Here is a 26056-nt window from a genome sequence, read left to right on the forward strand (position 1 = left end):
GGGAGCCCATTGTCTAGGATATATTCATATGCAAAATACATTAGCTTCAAAACTTGAATGTGAAAACTTACGACAATCACTTTCATCTTCTCCATCACCACAGTTGTCTTGACCATTGCATCTGAAGATTATCGGAATGCATCGTCTCTTCTGTGAGCACTTGAACTGACTTGGAAGGCAAACATGTGTCTCTAAAAAATTATGAATAAACACAATGTGCTCAATATTCAAAACTGAAATTGAACAAATGACATTTAAATATTTTCTCACTACAAAGTTAAGCAATTCTAATTCAGTACTTACCACAGTTTGCCTCATCGGAATTATCTCCACAGTCATTCTCACCATCGCAGATAAAGGCTGGTTTCGTGCATATTCCTGTGCCGCACTGAAATTGACCCGGTCTGCATTTAAATTCAGCTGAGAAGTCAAGGAAATGTTGCTTACAGAAAGAAAGAATCATGGGAGATTTGGAACACTTACCGTATTTATAAAAAAAAGTTCAGGCAAAAATGCAAAAGAGTTGTAAAAGTTTTCTGTTATTATTACCACAACATCTCAGATGATTTATGAAAGAAATGCTACATTCTCATTTACAACTTCTACCACCTGTTTTATTAATGATTTTGTAAACATATGAATACTTTCACACCATTGTTGGCACCAAAGATAGTACTGACTGCATATGAGGAGCAGGATGATGCAGCATTATTCCAAGAAAGGCATTTATCTTGTATTAACAAAGATCTCTATTTGAAACTTGCCAAATATGTTACAGATTGAATGGCTGATATTATTAAATACAAATATTTGCGCCATATTGATCAAAAATACTTACGGCAGTATTCAGGTTCATCTGATCCATCTCCACAGTCATCCTCTGTGTCACATTTCCACCAGAATGGAATGCATTTGTCATTGCTGCAGACAAACTGTTGAGACAGTATCATGAACTTACAATACAATTAAGATAATTAAATCTAAAATGAAATGTACATTTATAGTCATACATCGCACAGCATCAGCAGCAACTGGGCAAAACATTCAAAGGTGCTACTTAAGTGATATTCTTTGACCAAATAATGTTTGTTCTCACTCAAATTTACCAGATTGGTGGCTGTAATAAGCTGGAAAGTTGTCTTGTGTATTATTCATAATAGGTTTAAGGCATTTCTCAGCAAGGTGTCGAGCTCTTGGGGTTAATAATCAAATCATTCATTTATTTTTCTTCCTTATATTTTACTCTGTGCAAAAATAGTGACTTGTGCTGTTCCCCGCTTTTTGGGTGTTTAATGCAATGCCATATCAGCCTGTGGCATATTTTTCATCTGTGGGGCTTGATAGCAAGTAGTGAAGAAGGGCTCATGCCCGAAATGTCGATTCTCCTGCTCCTTGGATGCTGCCTGACCTGCTGCGCTTTTCCAGCAACACATTTTCAGCAAGTAGTGAAAGGCTAACTGATAATTGAGAACATTGCAACTATTTTCCAATTCTGTTCTCACCCAGTGTCCAGTGAACAATAAGAATATTGAATGTTTTTATTTTCCTTTCCCGAACTGAAGATTCTGAAACTAATTGGAATGTCATGTTAGCTCTCCTGCTGAAAACTCATGATCATAAAATATTTAGCACAGCCTACGAAATGATCCTGGGAATGTTCTGATCTTTATGTAAAAAAAGAAGGAAGTTAGGACACTTTCGCAATTTGACGATCAAGCTGCTATGCAGTAGCTGTTGGTCCCTTTCTGTTGCCCAGATGCTTAAATCAATTCCAAGATTAATTGCTTCAGTACCATTGGACTTGACAAGTACACCAGAAAATGAAAGAAAGCAACTGCCTGTGATATCAGATCATGTACAAATTTAGCAATGTTTTTGCATTCTAGTTGAACATAACCAATGGTAACCGTTTAGATTTGCCATTTTAAAAAAAACATGAGATGTGAGTGTCACTGGTAAAGGCCAGCATTTATTTCCTATCCCTAGTTACTTTTGGAAAAAGTAGTAATCCCATCCTTGAACTATTGCTCTCCATGTTGTGCAAGTGCTGTTGTATAGGCGATTGATCCAGGATCATAGTATCTCTGCAATTCAGATAGAAACTATTTGACAAATCGGGTCTGCACCAACCCTCTTAAGAGCATCCCACACAGACCCATCCCCTCACTCTATTCTCATAACCCTGAATTTAGCATGGCTAATCCCCCTTGCTTGCATACCTCTAGACACTACACGGCAATTTAGCATGGCCAATCCAACTAACTTGCACATCTTTGGACTTTGGGCGGAAACTGGGGCAACCTATAGAATCTCACACATCCATGAGGTGATTGTGCAAACTCCACACAGACAGTCACCCAAGGAATCAAACCCAAGTTTTTGAATTCTGTGAGGCAGCAGTGCTAACCACTGTGCCACTGTTCCACCCAGCATTTTGATACAGTGACAATGAACAAACGGTGATAGATTAGAGGGGACTGTAGCATAGTGGCAATACTACTGAATTCTTAATCCAGCCGCCCAAACTGATATTCTGGAGAAATAAGGTCAAATTATACCACACCACCTGGAGTATTTTTCAAGCAGTGAAATTCTCATGCATCTGCTCATTTTGTTGTTCTTGGTAGTGGAAATTGCAGTTTTCAAAGGAGTTCTTGAAGAATTCTAAGAGAGTTCTTTAAGACCGTAAAACCATAAAACACAGGAAGTAAGGCCATTTGGCCCATTGAGTCCACTCCACCATTCAATCATGGCTGATGGGCATTTCAATGCCTCTTACCCGCACTTTCCCCATATACCTTAATTGTTTGCGAGATTAAGAATTTATCAATTTCTGTCTTGAAGACATTTAACGTCCCAGCCTCCACTAAAGTGCATATTGTAAATGGTAGGTATTGAACTACAATAACAGAACGGCTGAGGTGCCAATCAACATACTACTTTATCATGAAATGGTATTAAGCTTCTTGAGTGTTACTAAAACACTACTTATCCAGCTAAGTATGGACTATTTTATCACAGTCCTGAATTGTCCCTTGTAGATGCTGGACAGGCTGTGGGGAGTCAGGAGGTGACAATGCATAGCATCAAATTCCTAACCTCTTACTGCTCTTGTAGTCACAGTATTTATGTGATTGGCACAGTTAATTTTCAGGTCAATGGTAACACTCAGGATGTTGATAAGAGGCAATTCAGCAATGAACATCATGGGGAAATATTTAGATTCTCTGTTAGAGAATATCACAGTTTATGTGATGCGATGTTACTCTGCTTGTCAGCCCAAACCTAAATGCTATGTATGTCTTAGTTAGTAAACAGACAGTCTAATAATCTAAGGAGTTGCAAATGGAACTGAACATCATAAGATGTAAGAGCAGAAGTAGGCCATTTGGCCCATTGAGTCTGCTTCACCATTCAATTAGATCATGGCTGAACTGATAATCTTCAATGCCACTTTCCTGCTTTATACTGATTGAATTCCTGATGAAAGGCTTTTGCCCAAAATATCGATTTTCCTGCTGCTCAGATGCTGCCTGACCTGCTGTGCTTTTCCAGCACTACTCTAATCTTGACGCTTGTGAATTAACATATCGACCTCAACTCTGAATATACCTAATGACATAACCTCTGTATCCCTGTACAACAAGGAATTCTCCAGATTCACCATCTTCTGAGGAAAGAAATTACTCCCTCTTTGTTTTAAAAGGAGACCCCTTACTTTGAGATTTTGCCTGCTAATCCTAGTCTCTCTCAGAAGGGGAACCAATCCCTCAGTATTTACCCTGCCAAGTCCCATAATAATCTTTTTTGTTTCAATAGAGTCTCCTCTCATTATTCTAAATCCAATAAGTACGGGCCCAACTTACTCAAAAGAAATGCGAAGAACGTTTAGCAGGGAAATCATAACAAGCTTCCACAGTTACCTTCAGCACAATGTGGAACAATTGTCCGTTAATGCAAATAGTAAAAAAATTGGTATGGTGTTCAACTTTCATGTACTGAATTTGGACTCAATTGAAGACAATAGACAATAGACAATAGGTGCAGGAGTAGGCCATTCAGCCCTTCGAGCCTGCACCGCCATTCAATATCATCATGGCTGATCATTCCTAAACAGTATCCTCTTCCTGCCTTATCTCCATAACCCTTGATTCCACTATCTTTGAGAGCTCTATTCAACTCTTTCTTAAATGAATCCAGAGACTGGGCCTCCACTGCCCTCTGGGGCAGAGCATTCCACACAGCCACCATTCTCTGGGTGAAGAAGTTTCTCCTCATCTCTGTCCTAAATGGTCTAACCCGTATTTTTAAGCTGTGTCCTCTGGTTCAGCACTCACCCATCAGCGGAAACATGTTTCCTGCTGCCAGAGTGTCCAATCCTTTCATAATCTTATATGTCTCAATCAGTCCCCTCTCAGTCTTCTAAACTCAAAGGTATACAAGCCCAGTCGCTTCAGTCTTTCAGTGTAAGGTAATCCAGCCATTCCAGGAATTGATCTCGTGAATCTACGCTGCACTCCCTCAATAGCCAGAATGTCTTTCCTCAAATTTGGAGACCAGAACTGCACACAGTACTCCAGGTGTGGTCTCACCAGGGCCCTGTACAGCTGCAGAAGCACCTCTTTGCTACGATACTCAATTCCTCTTGTTATGAAGGCCAGCATGCTATTAGCCTTCTTCACTACCTGCTGTACCTGCATGCTTACCTTCATTGACTGGTGTACAAGAACACCCAGATCTCTCTGTACTGCCCCTTTACCTAAATTGATTCCATTGAGGTAGTAATCTGCCTTCCTGTTCTTGCCACCAAAGTGGATAACCATACATTTATCCACATTAAACTGCATCTGCCATGCATCTGCCCACTCACCGAACTTGTCCAGGTCACCCTGTAATCTCCTGACATCCTCATCATATTTCACCCTGCCACCCAGCTTTGTATCATCAGCAAATTTGCTAATATTATTGCTGATACCATTTTCTATATCATTAACATATATTGTAAAAAGCTGCGGTCCCAGCACGGATCCCTGCGGTACCCCACTGGTCACTGCCTCCCATTCCGAAATGGAGTCGTTTATCACTACCCTTTGTTTCCTATCAGCCAAACAATTTTCAATCCAATCTAGTACTTTGCCCTGAATACCATGTGCCCTAATTTTACTCACTAACCTCCTGTGTGGGACTTTATCAAAAGCTTTCTGAAAGTCCAGGTACACTACATCTACTGGATCTCCCTTGTCCATCTTCAGAGTTATGTAATATCAGCCAGTTTTCAGCCAGTTCATTTTATATGCAAAATGAAGATTATTTGTAGTATGCTCAGGGTCCACCATTCCAATGTTTTCCATTGTTTTCGTACTTGGTTCCATCTTAGACTAATCGATAGAGGTTGATTGCAATGATAACCTGATTATCATTGCATCATGCAACTATCAGAATTGTAGAAGGCAAACTGAATGTACAACTTTCTACTGTATCCGACAAATTCTATTTGTAAATGGGACTGCATTCCATAAAGGAAGAAGATGTCGACCACTTATTCTGAAGGTGACCTAACATACCATTGAATTGAAGTGGAGGATCAACACAAAACAGTTTAAACTGTTAAGTAGTAACTGAGAGAATGTGATGGAAGCCCTTTGCTCAGAAATGTTTTCTTCTAGAATAATTTAATTTGTCTTGTCTCTCTTTATTACAAAAAGAGAATTTATAGTCGTGTGGTTCCATATGGGCTAGAGATAAAATTGTGAAAGTTGAAGTATGTTGTAAAATTAAGTTGTGCATTCAGCTATAAGTTGAAAGAATACAAGGTGAAATCTAATCTGATGTTTGAGTGTGATGGAAAGTAATTAATTTGAATATAAAAGATCCTCCAAACACAAAAGAATGAATGATTTTCACAACATGGGCAATTTTGTCAGATTATTTAAATTATCTGAGTTCTAAAGTTATAGCCTCAGGGAAACGTAAACCTGAGGGTTCAAAACAAAGAGAAACAGATACAGTAGATGAAAGAAAAGACAATAATAAAGCAATTAAGAGAGTTTCGATCAATACTTATGGCTCAATTCACTAAAAACCAGAGGGCTTTTTTCTCAGGAGGTCCAAGAAAACCCATTCTGCAAGCTGAGCAACACTGAGGGGGAAAATAGAACAGGAGTTATCACATTTATCTGGGCCTTTCAACAACCTGGGAGAAGGAAGCAACACATAGGATGGAGGTTTTAGTGTGACCCAACCAAATAAGATTGAACAAATAATGACAAGGGATACAAGAGGAAAGTGCTGACAATGCTGGAGGTCTGAAATGTAAAGAAAGTTGCTGGAAATCTTGAACAGGTCTGGCAGCATCTTGAAGACAGAAGCAGTGCAACTCAACAGATTCTGGTGAAATCCACAGACTCCTTACTTCCTGTTTCTCTCTTTACAGATGTTGCCAGAACTACAGAAGGTGCCTGAATGCCTATGGAAAAGTAGCTTGCAAATACAAATGAAATAACTAGTTATTGCTAACATTGGAGAACTTTTAGATGGTCTGTTTACTAAATCAGTACCAATGCCAACATTGTTGACTGTAGGTTGATCTTTGCAGTGAGATAGATTATCATTATTGCAACATGCGTAGTGTGTCAATCAAAAAATATTTTTTTTAAAACCCAAAAAGAACAGCCTAAATTTTCTGATGGATGAATAGACATTTCAGCAGTTTAGGTGGAGTTGCTCATGGGGACTCTGTGGAATCTCCATGTAGCAGAATTCAAGGGAGTTACCAGGGAATCTGAAGAATACAATGAGTAATTCTTCTGTTTGGAACCCTTCATTTCAGTTGAAAGATTCAGAGGGTTCCACTGCAGTTTCATAAAAATAAATGCCAAGGGAAGTTTAGATGATTAAAATAAAACTGCTAACTCTTGGGTAACCAAAGAACTGACACCTCCACCCCACCACCAAACCCTGACTTGCCCACAGACAATCTCAACTGCACTTTCCCAATTCCTTTTCCACCTGGGCTTTGATCTGAAACACCCCCCCCCCCCCCCCCGCCCCAGCGCACAAGAGCTCCTGGACATGACAGAGCATCTCTCCCATAGGGATTAGTGTCCAGATCACAACAGGCCATACATATTGAATGTATTCAAGATATAGCACTTGGGGCAAATGGGACGAAAGGTCATGGGGAGAGAGCCGGATTAGGCTATTGAGTTGCGATTGTGATGAATGGAGGAGCAGGCTCAAAGGGCCACATAGCCTCCTATTGCTTCTTTGTTTCTGTGTTTCTACTCCAATAGCACTCTGGGAGCTGATGCTCAAGAGTCACCACTCCCTTCTGCCCCCAGACCCAATAGTTCCATCTCCCTCCAGTACCTGGTGATCTCTCCCCTCTAGGACCCAACAACTCAACCTCCTCAGGACTCGACATCCCCTCTTTCCATAGGACCTGACAGCCTCTTCTCCATGGGACATAATGCCTCCCTCCCTGCTAGACCACAGAGCTCCAGTTCACCCTTACCAACTCAAACCTCTTTGTCACTTACCTGGCATCTTTCCCATTTGCACTCTAGCACTTCTTCAACTTGGCTCTCTGGCACTCAGCTCAAAAGGCAGCTCACCCTCTTGATACCATACTTCCCTGTCTTGCTGGTACTTTACTTACCTGGAATCCCAACCTCATATTTACCTTATTGACTTTCACAGGAGCTGTAAAATACTTGTCTGTCCTGCTGGGCCAATAAATCACAGAACACTGCAACCACTAAAATGAAAAACTGGGAGTGTTTTGCCTGCCCACAGCTAACCTATAATGCAATGTCACATTTAAAATACACTCTGTTTTGGTGCAGGACCAAGGATCAGATTTAAAAATCACACAACACCAGGTTATAGTTCAACAGGTTTATTTGGAAGCAATAGCTTCCGGAGCACTGCTCCTTTGTCAGGTGGTTGTGGAGTATAAGATCGTAAGACACAGATTTTATACTGGATTAGTGGTGCTGGAAGAGCACAGCAGTTCAGGCAGCATCCAACAAGCAGCGAAATCAACGTTTCGGGCAAAAGCCCTTCATCAGATTTTATACTCACAACCACCTGATGAAGGAGCAGCGCTCTGAAAGCTAGTGCTTCCAAAAAGACCTGTTGGACTATAACCTGGTGTTGAGTGATTTTTAACTTTGTACACCCCAGTCAACAGCAGCATCTCCAAATCATGATCAGATTCTCCTGCCAGAAATACAGGAAACTCTTCCCTCAGATGTTAAAAAAAAACAAATAAGTGCAAACTTGCAATCAGACACTCCTCAAAAGATTTGTCTCAAAATGTTTAAAGTGGTCAGTAAATGGGCACTGTTCTATTATTGATCGCTCTTTCTGTGTGCGGGATTTTTAAAGTGACTTACAGGGTAGTTACAGAAAATAAACAAATTGCACAGTGAATTCAATGTATTTACATGACATATGTTTAAAGACAATACCTGGCTTGCGGTACAGTTGGAAAGACAAGTCCTGCCATCAGCAGCCAGGTAGAAGTTTGTGGGGCAGGCACATTTGTGTTTTCCTCCAGGCGACAGCAAACATAGGTTGCTGCAACCTCCATTATCGACTTTACATGGGTGACCAGGCACTGAGACAAAGATAAATAGAAATCATTTGAGCTTTTAATCTGATGGACAGTGAAATCAAGTTTTGTACAAATACTTAAACTGGAAAACTTTGAAGGTCCAAAATTCATAATATTAGAAAGTAGAACCATAGGTAAAGCTTACAAACAATAATGAAATTATATTATAGCAAGAACAAACTAGCGTTAACAGTGTGCCTGCATGTTCTAATTAATGTGGAGGACACAGTGATTATCATCATCAAAAGATACCATTATAATTTCTGAGCCATTTCTGAGGCCAAGACTAGTGATGGAGCAGAAACCACTCGAGATAATAGTCTCCTCAAACCTTTCCTCTTCACATTCCAAGGAAAGTTGCAAATAGTGTAAGCTTGCACCTCTTTTTTCCCTGCTTCTCGTTGTAACCTACCTTTGTGTCTTTTTCCTTTTATTTCACCAAGAAGTGCAACTTGTTTAGGCAGTGGAGGAGCAGCAAGAAGTGAGTGATGAAGAAGATGCAAATTTGAATTTACTGTTTTTGGTTAATACTGTCATTATATGTAACTTGGAGCATAGCACAGTGGCAGAATCTGCATATGTTGAGACAGTGGGTCGAGGACACTCGCCATAGAGGGGTGGTTCATATAAGTCCAGGTGTGGATGACTCAGCAAATTTTTATTGAACAACAAAAGGAGCAGACTACAAAAACAGTAACTGTGGGAAAAACTCAGCAGTTCTGGTAGCATCTGTGGAGAGAAATCCAAGTTAACATTTTCAGTCAAGTGACCCTTCCTCAGCGCTGCAGGTTACTTAACCTGAAACATTAACTCTGATTTCTATTCACAGATGCTGCCTGAGCTGCTGAGTTTTTCCAGCAATTTCTGTTTTTGTTTCTGATTTAGAGTATCTGCCGGTTTTTTTTGGTTTTTAGAAGGAGAAGGCTGATGGGTGTAGATATCAAAATGCTTAGATGCTACAGTCACCTTCACAGCCACTGACAATACTGTTCTTGTCTTGCTCTGTGGATGAAATTTGTTCAGCAGCTGAGAGATTTCAATGTTAAGTCCCTTAGTGACAGCCAAAATTTGAGACATCTGCTCCAAGCCGAGCTTCAGGAATGAAGTATTGTTCCCTAAACTCTTGAGTGGAAATGGCTTCTTGTGAACAGCTTCTCCTTCTCCCTTTTCTCGTAGTTTGATCTCACCCAATCACCCTTGATGGAGGAGGATTGCACACTAATGGGCCCTATTGCTAGGAGCAAGTGATTTGTGCAGAACCCTAAAGTCAGTAAAAAGTACTACAGCACTCCTTGTATTCCTTTGAAATTAAAACCTTTATTGAAAGATCAAAAAGCATTTAGGAATTTAACAACAGTTAGAGAAATCAAATGGAAACTATTAGCTAAACAGGTGACAATTTTCTTGCATTGCCTGGGGTGAGAATGAGGTGAGTTTCTTTCTGCTGCATAATGCATGTTTAGCTTTGCAAGGTTAAGAAAGGGCGCAGATTAGGGTATGACTCTTAAATCAGTAATGACATGATGTGCCTGCTCTGGATGCTTCCAGCTGAGGTTAACTCCATGCTCAGGTGCATTTGGTGTGTTTCAGGTCAAAAGAAAGATTACGTACCACAAGCCCAATTATGGATCACTAATTGTAGTTGTAACACCTAAAATCCAGTGTTATCTAGCCAAACTGAACCTGAACAACAAGATATTCAGATTATACTACTCCATCATGTTGGCTCTGTTAATGTGCATCCCTCATATCTGTCATGTATTTACCAATTTCACCAATTTCTTTTCAAAGCCTGTACTATATTCTTCACTATTTACTCATATATTTTGAAACTGTACTTCCAGTATCTGAAACCAAGTCATTTACATATAAGAAAAGTTAGGATGCTCATACTGATTCCTGAAGGACTTCACTGCATAATTGTTTTGAGTCAGAAATGTATTCACTCACCACTGCTCTCTCCTTCCCATCACGTATTTGATGCCATTCATACATAACAACCATCTTTTTAATTCATGTGTTCCTATTTTCCTGTCTCTTCCATCTTTTGAAAGTCCATACAGACAATACTTATGTCATCATTTTCATCAATCTGTTCAATATTTCATCCAAACAGTTTAATAATGTTCGTCAGGCATGACTCTTTTTTCAAAAAACAAATAAATCCTGAAATAGCTGTGCCTTAATAAATCTTATTTGGAGAAGCATGGACTGTTTGTCCTTGACAATTGCTGCTAACAGTTTTCCCAACATGCTGGCCTTTAGTTATCAGGTTTATCTTCCTGTTTTTGAATTGGAATATAATACAGTATCAGCAATCATCCATGGCCCTGGCATATGTTGTTTATTCAAGAGGACTGAAAGAAAGACTGGGGTCAGAACCTATGCCGTGCACTTGGTTCACTCAGCAACCTTAGAAGCATCCCATCTGATTTAGTCAGCTTGTTAATTTTGATTGATGCTGACTTACTTACACTTTCTTTCCATGTTTTTTTTAGGAAGGTAAATCCAGAATACATACTCCTTCCTTCTTTACAGCATCATTGGCTGATCCTTACCTTTTGAAGAAATACTCATTCAGTGCTTGAAATGCCCTTTGCTTCCAGAAGAAATAAAATCCTCCTTTGACCTGAATTGAATCTAACTCTATTTGAACAATAATTTTCTCTTGTGTATGTTTACAACAGATTTTTAAATTTACTTTTATTTTACCTGTTATTCTTTTCTCATGTGCTCTTTTTTATTATTAAATCTTTTCCCAACATTTTCAGATTAGACTAGATTACATTACAGCGTGGAAACAGGCCCTTCGGCCCAACAAGTCCACGGTCTGGTGTTCAATTATATTTTACACCTGACAATTGCAACAAGTCTCCTTTTGTTAGGTTATTTTAACAAGTATTTCCATTGTCATCGAAGGCATTTGGGTAAGATATACTCTTTGGGGCAATATTTTTGGTTTGTATCTAAACAATCGACACACTGAAGGCCCATTTATTGCTTTTTTAACATTTTTTTTGGTTCCAGTCCACTATGACACTTTTCCTCCCAAATAATTGATATTGGAAGCCTTCCTGTTGTTGATTTTCATTTTTGATCATCTTATGCCCTTTTCCACAGCTACTTCAAATCTAATGTTATTATGATTGTGATTATCCAGATGTTCTCCACTTACCTGACTTCATTCCTCAGAACTAGATCTTAGAACTGTTTTCTTAGTTTAATACATCCATATTCATGTATCAACTCAGGCAGAAGAAAATGTCCTGTTTTATTGTCAAAATACTCCAGTGTACACTTTGGTTTCCACCTTTCCCTTTTGGATCCCTCCCTCTCCAGAAGCCAATGCTCTTCTGGAGAAAAGCTGAGCTATTCAGAATAAACTCCAGTCAGAATCACCTGCTCCCAATTATCACTGAAACCATTCAGGTTTATCTTCAAAGGGACCTGTAATTATAAGATTGTCTTTGTTCCTCATTGGACTAGAAATATACTGATCATGAACAACAGTCTGTATTTGCATAGTATTTTTAATATGTCAAGATGTCCCAATGAGGGAATGTTATGGTGCAAAATTTGACATTGAATCACGGATATATAAATGCAGATGAGCCAAACGTAGATCAGAAGTAGTAATTAAGGAACTTCTTAAAAGAGGTAGAAAGATGCAAAGTTTTAAGGAGGGAAGTCACAGGGTAAGACTTCAGCAGCTGACCACACAGGTACCACTGGAACAATTAAAAGTAGGACACTCAAAAGCCTGCACACATTTTAGGAGCTCTTGACTGTCATTGCCCTTTACATTTTTTGTTACCTTTGTCAGGGACTTGAAGTTTCATTATATTGCTCTTACTATTTTTATATCTGTCTGAAATTGACCCCCTCAAAACATTCCAAGAAGGTAGCCTAGACCCTAACGTTTTCTAATTTTAAAAGCAGATGTGAAGTGGATATTTCATGTGTGATGCAGCTGGTCAAAGCACTTGGCTTGAAGCAAAACAGAATTTATTTAAATACTACAGTTGAAACACGAACAAAAGAAAACAGAATTTAGAATATTTGAAAACCCAACCGACTCGATACTGCAAATTAACAAAGGAGCTGTCCCATTCCCGTAACACCCCATAAACACACTCCTTGGCAAAACACACTCGCCTTACAGGCAGGAGAGATTTCAGGGAGAATGCCAGTCAGGACCATCAGCTGAAGCTTTGAACTTTTCTGCAATGCAGCAGCTTCTGTTTGTTACTGCTAAACCAAACTAGAAAAAAACCTGAAATGGGAGAACTGACCACTCCCCTGCCATTGTTAAACTAAGCTTTTGCCCAGACATTTTGGCACCTCTGCCTTTACGATCTCTCTTGAATAAAACACAAGGACAAAATAACCTTTTTAAAGTGACAGCATTGTCACATTTACTGACAGATGTGTACTCCTATCTCTTACTCTCTAGCCATTTACAGAAGACATCCATCAATGTTATATTTTATGTTTTTATTCCTTAACACTAATCGAATAGAGTCTATCTTTAAATCCTCTATTGCTTCAGCAACCTGCTGAATTAAAGTATTTCCTCTCATGTAAATCTGAATAAATATCAGATTATATATTCACAGGAGCCTACACAAGGCACACTGGGTTGAGACAGACAGATTTTTAATCAAGAAGGAAATCCAGGGTTATTGGGAAAAAGGAAGGAAAGTGGAGTTCAGGGTTATCATGTCAGTCATGATCTCATTGAATACTGGAGCAGATTTGCAGGGCCAAATGGCCTCAGTTTAATCCTATGTATTATCGTTTTGTTTTTTGTCCATTTAAAGGCTTAATAATAGCTGTGTGCAGTTAGAAGCAGTTGTAATAATAAGAATGGATGACTCAGAATTTATGACTTGTAACTCTTTGAGTTTGAAATCCTTTCTGTGGATTGTAAATGAATGTCAACCACCTTATGAAATCCTGACATATCTTAGCAAAGACAAATGAGTCAGTGGATAACAGGTAGTTGTTGCTGAATGTAGGTGAATACCAAATGCATACATCTACAGTTTTGAAACAGAAGATTCAAAGGCCTTACTCGCAAATGCACATGAAGTTAGACAAAATCAAAGTTTCATTTTTACTTGCAGAAGTTGTCTTCAAGGCACTTATGCTAACTCTACAAAACTCCTGTTCATTCAGCAAGGTAAGTGTCAGTGCATATTCTCTGTACATCAATTCATACAATTTGAGCTGACTTCAGTCACCTATAGTTTTCATTTTTATGCATGATATAATACTTCCTTCATCCAACTTAATTTTTTTCCTTAAAGAGACAAAGTAAAATGACTTCTTACCCATAATTAAATAAATCATCCAATTACACAAATGATTTATACATTAAATTTGGAAAGCATATAGCAGGTTGTGAAGAATTACCATCTGGTTGTCTGTGAGGATGATACACATGGATATCCATTATCTGATGCCAGGAGCTGATTAGTGACATCTTGTTTAAACCTGTGGTTTTATGAGCACGGCTGACCGACTTAGTTTTCCAATCTGTCCAGTAAATGTAGTCTTCAAATAACGTCACCGCTAGAACATGTGGAATATCTTGGTTCTGAACTGCAATAGGATATGGATATATTAGCGCACTATATTGGAAGAATGCCAGCCTCGACATTAAATATTGCATGAACCATCAGATACAACTGGAACATAATTTTTAATGAATAGTTGCTGCAATAATATACTGGCTCCCTAGGGTTCTTCATTACCATTTGAAAGAACACAGAACAAAGCAAAGTTCTGTTAGCTTGTGGTTTCACTTGGTCCAACACCTGATAGAAAATGAATATGCCTGCTCATGAGAGAGTGTTTTGAAATTACTCAATATGAAATCATAATTTTATATTCCTTTATTTTTCTCTCTTCTGAAGGTGCCACACTGTAATGAACAATCTATCTTTAAAATGGTTTTAGAAGGGGGAGGTAGGAAGAGGGAGGATTTTTTTGGGGGTGCTTAATTACCATCAGGGACATTCCCAGACCAAATAATACCACACTTTCATCCTACCTGTCCACAATTCAAAATCCATCCTCTGACTTTCCTCTTGACTCTCTAAGATAGGCAAACACTCCTCACACAAATCCCTGAACTTATCTCACTGCAGTATGAATTATAACCACCACCCCTGCCACCTCATGGGCCCCTGCAGGCCTGCCAGCACCCATTACCAAGACATAGCATTGCACCATAGCAACTGACGAAATTCAAATTCAGTTAATATGACAGCCTGGGAAAAAAAATGGCTAATTTCAGTAATGAAGTCATGAAATCATCATCAATTCTTGGAAAACCCATCTGGTTCACTAATATCCTTTCGGAAGGAGAGTTGCTCTCCTTATTTGTCTTGCCTACATGTGAGTTCAGCCCAACAGACTTATGGTTGACTCCTATGTTGTTCTATGAAATGGCCTGATAAGCCCCTCAGTCTAAGGGGAATTTGCAATAGACAACAAATGTTGGCCTTGTCAAAAATGCCCATTCCCCATGAAGAAGTCAACTAAGAGAAAACAACAGCTGAAGGAATTACATTAATAATTTCTTTCCCTTGTCTTTTTTGATCTATTTTGAATAACCTTTCACTGTTACCAATCACTGACATTTTCCAGATGTCAATAAACTCAGTACAGATTTGTTCTATTGAGCCTAAACAGGCCTGATTATCAATTAGAAGATTGATCGACAATAGAATTCTAACACTTAAGTTGTCTTGCCTCTTGGATAATCTTGAGGCAGCGACTTAACATGAGCCTGGCTAGACAGTTTTTTTAAAAATCTTTTACGACTTTCAGAACCTTTGTGGTCAACATCTTGATAATCTCTTAATGAGAACAGAGAATTCATGGGACCATCTTAGTTTCAAACAGAACATGGTGCAGCAATCAATCACTGATCTCGGAATGAATTTTAATTCCAAGTAGTAATGTCAAGGAAGAAAGCCTTGAGCATGCCTTTAAATCAGACATTTAGAAGTTAGAATAGTGGGAATGGAGGTTAGGGCAATTGGATGTTCCTCCTGCAGAATGTGGGAGGTAAAGGTCATGACCAGTGTCCTTGCTGACTGCGTCTGCGGGAAGTGCACCCAACTCCAGCTCCTCAAAAACCACATTAGGGAACTGGAGCTGGAGCTGGATGAACTTTGGATCATTCAGGAGGAGGAGGGGGTTATTAAGAGGAGTTACAGGGAGGTAGTCACTCCTCGGTGCAAGAAGAAGGTAGATGGGTTACTACCAGGGAACAGAAAGGGAACTGGCAGGCAGTGCCGGGATCCCCTGTGGCTGTTCCTCTCAACAACAAGTATACCACTTTGGATATTGTTTGTGGGGGGGAGGGGGGGGGGGGGGGGGGAGGACTTACCTGGGGTAAGCAATGGGGCACACGTCTCTGGCAAAGAGTCTGCCCTTGCTGCTCAGAAGGGAAGGTGGAAGAGGAACATAGCATTAGTCGTTGGGGATTCCATAGTTAGGAAGAAGGACAGGAGGTTCTGTGGGAACAAGAGACACTCACAGTTGGTGTGTTGCCTCCCAGGTACCAGGGTTCATGATGTCTCGACATAGGTAGGATGAGAGGTGGGGATTTAAGACAGAAATTCAGGGAGCTGGGGTGGAAGCTTAGAGCTAGAACAGAGTTGTTATCCCTTGTTTGTTGCCCATGCACCGTGCTAGCAAGGCAAGGAATAGGGAGAGAGGAGTTGAACATGTGGCGAAAAGGATGGTGTAGGACGGAGGGTTTTGGATTCCTGAATAATTGGGGCTCTTTCTGGAGTAGGTGGGACCTCTACAAACAGGACGGTCTTCACCTGAAGCAGAGGGGTACCAGTATCCTGGGGGGAAATTTGCTCATGCTCTTCAGATGGGTTTAAAATAATTCAGCAGAGGGGGTGGGAACCAAAATTGTAGTTCAAGTAGGTAGGAGGTTTAAAGTAGTAAAGTCAGAACTAAGGTTTCAAGGTCGCAAGAAGGCACCAGCAAGAAGTTGGTTTGAAATGTGTCTACCTCAACGCCAGGAAGATCCAGAATAAGATGGATTAACTTGCAGCATGGGTCAGTACCTGGGAATTTGTGTTGTAGCCATTTTGGAGACATGGATAGAGTGGGGAAAGGAATGGTTGTTGCAGGTTCTGGGATATGTTTCAGTAAGAACAGAGAAGATGGTAAAAGGGGGGTACGTGGGGGCTGGTATGGCATTGTTAATCAAGGACAGTATTACAGTTGCAGAAAGGACGTTTGAGGACTCATCTACTGAGGTAGTTTGGGCTGAGGTTAGAAACAGGAAAGAAGAGGTTACCCTGTTGGGAGTTTTCTATCAGCCTCTGAACAGTTCCAGAGATGTGGAGGATAGGATAGGAAAGATGATCCTCGATAGGAGTGAGATGACAGGGTAGTTTTTATGGAGTCTTTAACTTTCCAAATATTGACTGGAAATGCTTCAGTTCGAGTACTTTAGATGGGTCAGTTGTTGACCAATGTATGTGGAAGGATTTCCTGATACAGCATGTAGACAAGCTAACAAAGGGTGAGGCCACGTTAGATTTAGTACTGGGTAATGAACGTGGCCAGGAGTTAGAGTTGGAGGCAGGTGATCACTTTGGTAATAGTGACCATAATTCGGTTATGTTTACTTTAGTGATGGAAAGGGATAAGTCAAAACCGCAGGGCAAAAGCTATAGCTGGGGGAAAGGCAATTATGATGTGATTAGGCAAGAGTGTAGACAACCGTGGAAATTATAGACCTGTGAGCCTTACTTTGGTTGTGGGTAAAGTGTTGGAAAAGGTTATAAGTGATAGAATTTATAATCATCGAGGAGAGGAATAAGTTGATTAGGGATAGTCAATGCAGTTTTGTGAGGGGTAGGTCATGCCTCACAAACCTAATTGAGTTCTTTGAGGAAGTGACCAAACAGGTGGATGAGGGTATAACATTTGATGTGGTGTATATGGATTTCAGTAAAGCGTTTGATAAGGTTCCCCACAGTAGGCTACTGCACAAAATACGGAGGCATGGTGATTAAAGGTGATTTAGTGGTTTGGATCAGAAATAGGCTAGCTGAAAGAAGACAGATAATGATGACTGATGGGCAATGTTCATCCTGGAGTTCAGTTACTAGTCTTGTGCTGGAAGGATCTGTTTTGGGTCCACTGTTGTTTGTCATTTTTATAAATGACCTGGACGATGGCATAGAAGGATGGGTTAGTAAATTTGCGGATGACACTAAGGTCGGTAGGGTTGTGGATAATGATGAAGTATGTTGTAGGTTACAGAGGGACATAGATAAGGTGCAGAACTGGGCTGAGACATGGCAAATGGAGTTTAATGTGCAAAGGTGTGAGGTGATTCACTTTGGGAGGAGTTACCGGAATGCAGAGTACTGAGCTACTGGTAAGATCCTTGGTAGTGTAGATGAGCAGAGAAATCTTGGTATCCATGTACATCGATCCTTGAATGTTACCACCCAGGTTGATGGGCTGTTAAGAAGGGATATGTTGTGTTCGCTTTTATTGGTCGAGGGATTGAGTTTCGGAACCATGAGGTCATGTTGCAGCTGTACAAAACTCTGGTGCATCTGTACTTGGAGTATTGCATACAGTTCTGATCACTACATTATAAGAAGGATGTGGAAGCGTTGGAAAAGATTCAGAGGAGATTTACTAGGATGTTGCCTAGTATGGAGAGAAAGTCTTATGAGGAAAGGCTGAGAGATTGAGGCTATTTCTGTTAGAGTGAAGAAAGTTGAGAGTAACTTCCTTGAGACATACGAGAAAATTAAAGGGTTAGATAGGCTGGTCAGTGAAAGCCTTTTTCCTTGGATGGCAATGGCTTGCATGAGAGGACATAGCTTTAAACTGAGGGGTGATAGATATAGGACAGATGTTAGAGGTAGTGTCTTTACTCAAAAAGTAGTAGGGGCTGGAATGTATTGCTTGCAACAGTAGTAGACTCAACAACTTTAAGGACATTTAAATGGTCATTGGATAGGCATATGGATGAGAATGGAATAGTGTCAGTTAGAAGGGCTGCAGATTGGTTTCACGGGTTGGCGCAACATCGAGGGCTGAAGGGCCTGGAATGCGCTGTAGTGTTCTATGTTCTATTTTAATTATAGTACCAAATGTTGGCCCAAAATCATAAGTCATTTTTATAACATACAGCTGGAGAACATAGAACATAATCTGACCTTGCTACCATTTATGAGTTGGAATAAATACATGCAAATGGTGTTGCACTCTACCTTTTTCCACAGAGAATGTTATGTGTATGTGCAAGTCTGGTGTCTTCACAGAAAACATTTCTGTTATCCACCACAAGCGAATGATATTTTTAAGCAGTAAAAAGCAAGAGAAAAAACTGGTTTGGACAAAATCCTAACATTTTACAAAAATGCAATTGATTAATCATTTGAGAGACTAATATTGTCTTTTTCTGTGTACCCCTTCTTCAGAACTATAAGCATTTTTTTTAAACCTGATCAGAATCTTTTGCACCTCTTCCAACCTCTTTTGTCAGGTAGAAGATTAAAACGTTTCAAGATATGAAGCAACAGATTCAAGAACAGCTTCTTCCTTGCCGTAATTAGACTTCTGACTGGGCCTAGCAGAAAGTGAAGACTGCAGATGCTGGACATCAGAGTTGAGAGTGTGTTGCTGGAAAAGCACAGCTTCTTTTTCTGACTGGGCCTGTCCATTTTAAATTTAATATTAATCTCACTCTTTGTACACCTTCTCTGCATAACATTGTATTCTTCAATCTGTTCTCTTACTCTAATGCACTTTGTATGGCATGATCTGCCTGTACTGCAAGGTAAACAAAACTTTTCACTGTACCTAGGTACATCATTGAATCATAGAATGTCTACAGTGTGGAAATAGGCCATTCAGTCTATCGTGCCCACTCCAACCCTCCGAAGAACATCCCACTCATACCTACTCTATTTACCCTCACCCAATAACCCTGCATTTCCAATCATTAATCCACCCAACCTACACAATCCTGGATACTATGGGCAATTTAGCATAGCCAATCCACCTAACATGCACATCTTTGGACTGTGAGGGGTAACTGGATCACCCGAGCACACCCATGGAGACATGGGGAGAACATAGAAACACCGCACAGTCGCCCAAAGCTGGAATTGAACCCGGTTCTGTTTCGCTGTAGGGCAGCAGCACATGTGACAATAACAAATCAAATCAATTTTTGAATGTGCTTTTCTTTAGTTTCATGAATAATTCAGTATTTGTTTTTGTTCTTTTCCCTATAATTTGTTTTGACCAGATTGACATCTAGCAAAGAGAAGATTCAATTTTAAAAATCCAAAGGCATGTTCAATTAGCAACAATATATGGTCTTACAAATGTAGCAATATATAAACCAGGAGCAGAAGTAGGCTATTCAATAAAATCACACTGATTGGATTGTAACTTCAAACTCACATTCTTGCCCACCGGAGAATCTATTTTACAAAAATCTATTTATGGGTCTTAAAACAATCCTCAAAAACTCTACTTTCATCATCTTTTCAGGAAAAGAGTTTCAAAGACTCATGAACCTCTGAGAGAAAAATAAGTGTCCCTAATCTCTGTTTTAAATTGGTGACCCCTGATTTTTAAACAACCACTTCTGGTTCTAGATTCTCTCATAACAGGAAACATTTCTCCACATCTACCTTGTCTCAACCTGTCTGAATGTTATGTTTTAATTAAATCACCTTTAAACTTCTAAATTAGCTTTTCCAATTGTTCTCAATCGGGAACTTATTGAACCTTCTTTGTTCTGTCTTCATCTGCCTGTCCTTAACTTAATTTGCCAACTGACTTTAACCAGCTCTATTTCATGTTCTCATAATTGCTCTTATTTAAATGTTCAAAAATTAGACTCAGATCCAGTCCTCCCTTCCTCAATCTGAACATAAAATGCAATCATACTGAGGTTGCTACTACTAGGAACTGCTTCATTATGAGGTCATTCATTCATAAATATTATTTTTTTGTAGGAAAGCAAGTCCAGTGCAGGCTGATTTCTGTTCTCAGAAATTGTCTGGAAAACTTACTATGAGCTCTTAATCTACACTACCTTTGCCCATCTGACTTTACCAGTTGGAATGTAGATTAAAATTCTCTTGATTATTCCGATACCTTTCTGACCAGTCTCATATTTCGTCCTTTATTCCACACCCAAATATGTGGTTGTTGTTAGGACATCTTTGGCAGAACTATGTTGAAATAGTTGACAATATCTAGTGAATTGCATGAGACTGTGGAGTTGGACAGAATGGGTTTGTTTCTGTAACTCCCAAAATGACAAATCTGCAGTTTGGCTGCAGTGGCAAGTGCCCAATGCGCAAAATAGGGTGAGTCATCTCAAATGGCATTTTCTTGGAAAATAATCAAATCTTGAATATGTTTTTCTTTACTTTTTGTGAATAATTCAGTGTTTGTTCTTGTTTCTTCTCCCTTTTCAAAAGACAATCAAAATCCAACATGCCGCACCTTTTAACTCTCTTTTTATTGATATAATTTCCTGACCTTCATCACATCACTATTCCAAGTAAAGCTTTAAAAAAAGGATGTAAAAGTAGCACACTTAAAAAAATACGTAATTGAACCAAAGAGAGTCAGCATGGCGCAATGAAGGGGAACTCATGCCTGACAAACTTTTGAGAAGGTAACAAGCAAGATAGATGAATGTGAACCAGTTTATGTAAAAGATTTAAATGTTAAAATGCATTTGATAAAGTGCTGCTCGTTAGGCTATTTAATGAGACAATCACCCAGAGTGTTGGGGGTCACATATTAGCTTGAATAGAGGATGGGCTAACTAACAGAAGACAGAATTCAGATAAGAGAGGCATGTTCAGAATGGCAATCCGTAACTAGTAGAGTGCAACAGGGATCGGTGTGGGGTCACAATTATTTACAGTACATATTTATTACTTGGATGAGGGAAGTGAAAGCACTTTGGCAGAGTTTGTGAATGTCACAAAGATCAGTGGGAGCACGTGGTGAGGATGACACAGAACCAACAGAGGGATAAAAGATAGGTGAAGTGAGTGTGAAAAACTTAGCAGGATGGAATATAATGTGAAACACTATGGGTTTATGTCTTTTGGCAGGAAGAGGACTAGATATTACTTAAAGGAAGAAAGACTGCAGAAAGCTACAGCACAAGGGATGGTGGTTCCCCGTGTATTAATCACAAAAAGCTAGATACATAATCAACAGGTTATAACAAAGACAAATGGGCTGTTTGTCTTCATTTTTAAAAAATTGAATGTAAAAACAAAGAAATCTTCCTAAAACTATGTAGGTCACTATTTAGACCATACTTCGAGTATTGTGAACAGTTTGATCATCTTATTGAAAGAAAGATATACTAGCATTAAAGTAGTCCAAAGAAGGCTCTCTCGGTCAATTCCAGTATGGAAGGATTTTCTTCGAAGGAGAGATAGAGTATATTGGGCCTGCGCTCAACAGATTTAGAACAATGAAAGATGACTTTATTAAAGCATGTAAGATTTGTAAAGGAATAGGCAGGATAGATGCTGAGAGGTTGACTTCTTTTATGGAAATATTTAGGACAAAAGGGCATATTCTGAATAAAAGGAGTGTCCATTTCAAGGACAGACAAGCAGGATTACTTTTCTCTCGGAGGATAGTGAGTCAATGATTTTTTTTATCACAGATTACGATAGAGGCTAGGTGATTGAATATATTCGAAGCTGAGATAGACATTTTTAATCAGGAAGGGAAGCAAGGATGGTGGGCCAAAGGCAGGAACGTGGAGTTCAAGATTAACAGATTAACCATGATATCATTGAGTGGCAGAGCAGACATGATGGGCTGAATGGCCTACTTATGTGTCTACATTTAATTAAGGATTAGTGGTTTGGGAATGAGGTGAATGAGAGCCATTGAGTGGACATGATACATGCACTAATGAGTGATGGAATCCTTGAGCTTTGGCACGGGTTCTTTGCAATAGCAGAATTAGAGTGATAGCTGGCATTATATATGTGAGGAAGCACAGAGAAGATGGTGGCACTTATCCTTGTGGGGAGTGGAAGATCATTGACCTTCTTTCTGCATTGCCGGATGTCCTGCCTTATTTAGGATACAGCACTATCTGATGTTACAATCTTTATCTCCCCTTGCAACACCCATCCACAAACACCTCCAGGTCTTTATCTATGAAATGGGAACTGTCTCTTCTGAGCCATATCTTCAGTGAATAGACTCAAGCACCACAGTATGATGAGTTATTCCTGGTTTGAAATATGGCACCAGAGGCATGTACAACAGAATGTCTCACCTATGGTAAGCACACGAGATACGTGAATACTTGAGAAATATGCTCAAAAGCCCATTTGCAAAATTAATGAAATGAAGAGTGAAAGATTCCTTGAAAAAATATTGCTCTTGGCCCTGGTGGACAGATCACCATGAAACTCACTCATCAACATACTTTAACTATGAATAGGAAGGTTCTGCCCTGTGTTTGATGATTATAATATAAATCTCAAACTTATCACAGCATTCTAAAGACAGGCATTATTATTTCTGAGTTTCATTTAAATTTACTAGGCCTGACTTTCATCCTAATGCAGTAATGACTACTGGTAAGTGGTAGAAGGTGGAGATGATCTTAGATGGGAGAGAGAAATCAATGGCTCTTGTTGAAACTCAAGGGTTACAATTTAACTTTTAAAAGTGAAATTAGTGTTTCAGACTGCTTTAGGGTTGATGTTTCTTCAGTCCCAGTGTTCTGGGAATAATGCCACCAGATGTTGTTTCTTGCTGTTAACATTTTGTCAGGTCAAAGTTACTTTATCAGATAATAACTTTTGAAATCTGTTGAGACCCTCACCTACTTGGGCCAAAGGTCACATTGTTGGCCCAAACTATACTTCTTAAAATGGTGACAGGCACAAACATGATATGATTAAGGACAGTCGCTCATTATTGTAGTTTTAATTATGCATATATATTGAGCACAAGAACTATAATATACAAACTTGTTTAAAATCACAAAGAAAGTAACATGGAGATCAAGAAAATCTCAAATCTTGAATAATGAAATACATCTTGGCAGACTGCATACATAGTATCAGTAAACTATTTTATTATACATACTGACACTTTATAATATCGCACAAGGTTCAGACAATCAATCGATAATTTTATACATATAGTTAGAAATATTTTCTTTTCACTAGGTTATTCAAATAGAAAAATTTCTATTTGAAACATAGAAACATAGAAATATTTAGTTTGAATAGAATTTACCAAATTTATCATTAGCAAATTTGAAGAGCATTATTGTCTCATTATTTATCATGAAGTGTGATGAATTAAAATATATGCACAAAACAAAATAATTCAAAATGGGGGAGAGAAAAACAGCCTTACCTACCTCTATGTCTATTGGATCCATCCAGGTCAGCAAACTCTATAGAACCTTCCTCATTATCAGCCCAGTATAGCCTATTATTCACATAATCCAGGCAGAGACCACTTGGCTTTGAGATTTTTCTGTCTATGATAATCCTTTGATTAGTTCCATCCATTCCTACACGGCCGATATGTGGATAATCACCATGGTCAGTCCAATACAAATATCTATTCAAAAATGTTTATTAAAAAAAATTAAAACTCAATTCAAACATAAGAATGGAAAATACTGGAATCTCTCAGCACGTCAGGTACTCTTGCAACTTTGCAATTTCATTAAATGAATCAGGTTTGCTCAGACAGTGGGTAGAATTTGGAATTGCTACCATACTGGACTGATTAGGATGTGTTTAAATGGAAGTAAGATAAGCCCATGAGAAGAAAAGGAACAGAATGATATCCTATAAAGTGAGGTCAGATAAGAGGGGAGGACAAATAAGGAAGCTCAAACCATTGCACAAATCAGTGGTCTGAATCCTATGTCATTCAATGCAATTCTAATCTCGATGACAAAGAAAAATAAGTTATCAAATGTTAACCCAGTATCCTCTTTTTGTAGATGCTGCCTTCAGACAGTTCTTCTGTAATGTGGTGGTTGCTTCAGAGGCAGCACTTAAGTGTTGGTGATGTAAGATGTGATAAAGTTCAAGATGTTAACAAAAACAGAATTGCTGGATAATCTGTGGACCGAACCTATTCTGAAAAGGGTCACTGCACCCAATATGTTAAACCTGATTTCTCTCCACAGATGCTGCCAGATATGCTAAGCATTTCCAGCAATTTTTGTTTTTGTTTCAGATTTCCAGCATCTGCAGTTCTTTTGGTTGTTTTGTTGTGTGTATAAAAACCTTTTTAATTCTGGCACCTTTTCCACAGAAGCTTATAGTATATTTTATGTAATTTGCCACAGGTGACAAAATTGAAGATAAAAATATCATGGTGATTCAGAATAAAATAGCAATGCTGCAGGCCTCATTAGGCCAATGAATTTAAAACAAAAGGTGAAATAAATTATTTAAATAGACTTATTGCTATTGCAAAACTACATCAATGATATTTCTCTATTTTATTCATCCTCAGGATGTGGATGCCGCTGGTTAGGCCAGCATTTATTGCCTGTCTCTAATTGCCAGAAGGCAGTTAAGTGTCAATCACATTGTCTGGAGTGATGCCAGATAGTTTTTTTTTCCCTGATAATCGACAATGGATTCATGGTCATCATGAGACTCTTAATTCTAGATTTTTATTGAATCCAAATTCCAGCATCTTCCATGGTGGGATTTGAACCCGGGTGCCCAGAATATTATCTGGGTCTCTAGATTAACAGTCCAGTGATAATACCACTGGATGGTTGCCTCCCATAATATGAACAATAGTACAAATGATAATTGCTACAGAAAGTTGAACAGTCAATGCAAAATGCAAACTTTAGGAATATAGTAAACAACACAAGCGATGTTTTTGTTTGCACGTCGCAATAGCTGAGTCTCATAGTTTACTCAAACACTGAGAGATTGAAATGTTGACACCCATCCTCTGCCTTAAGTAGTGGTTCTAACTTTGCAGATTTCTTTTATTAAATGTTAGTATTATTTCACACCTTTATATACATACACAGGTTTATTTGTTTCAGGATTAGTAACTCAGTCTTTGCGAAAATATTTTGATAGCTTTAACAGCAGCATAAGTGGTTATGTTCATACCCAGTGCGAGGATCTAACACAAGATGTTTAGGAGTCTTCAGCCCTGTGTTCACAAGGACTGTCTGATAAAGCCCATTAAGTTTTGAGACTTCAATAGTCAGCTTTGTTTTGTCGCACCAGTATAGATTTTTGCCAATCCAATCAACTGCCAAACCATCTGGAATAGCTTGTCCTGTGTGGTGCACCACCTAAGCAAGAAAAACAAGTATTTGTGCTGATTAACACTTTTGCCAAAATCAAGAACACA

The 26056-nt window shown here is 39.1% G+C and overlaps 1 protein-coding gene across 1 annotated transcript in view; it reads right to left on the bottom strand.

The window, feature by feature from the left end:
* LOC140482363 (low-density lipoprotein receptor-related protein 1-like) overlaps window positions 1–26056 on the bottom strand; it is a 1932271-nt gene that overhangs the window by 210494 nt on the left and 1695721 nt on the right. Inside the window, exons 59-65 of the mRNA XM_072579726.1 lie at window positions 25810–25997; window positions 24069–24274; window positions 14033–14221; window positions 8472–8620; window positions 839–932; window positions 304–420; window positions 72–191 (exon numbers count right to left, since the gene is read on the bottom strand). Of these exons, the coding sequence (XP_072435827.1) occupies window positions 72–191; window positions 304–420; window positions 839–932; window positions 8472–8620; window positions 14033–14221; window positions 24069–24274; window positions 25810–25997 (1063 nt within the window). The remainder of the gene's footprint in view (window positions 1–71; window positions 192–303; window positions 421–838; window positions 933–8471; window positions 8621–14032; window positions 14222–24068; window positions 24275–25809; window positions 25998–26056) is intronic.

The sequence above is a fragment of the Chiloscyllium punctatum genome, chromosome 10, assembly GCF_047496795.1.
Source record: "Chiloscyllium punctatum isolate Juve2018m chromosome 10, sChiPun1.3, whole genome shotgun sequence".
Lineage (NCBI taxonomy): Eukaryota > Metazoa > Chordata > Chondrichthyes > Orectolobiformes > Hemiscylliidae > Chiloscyllium > Chiloscyllium punctatum.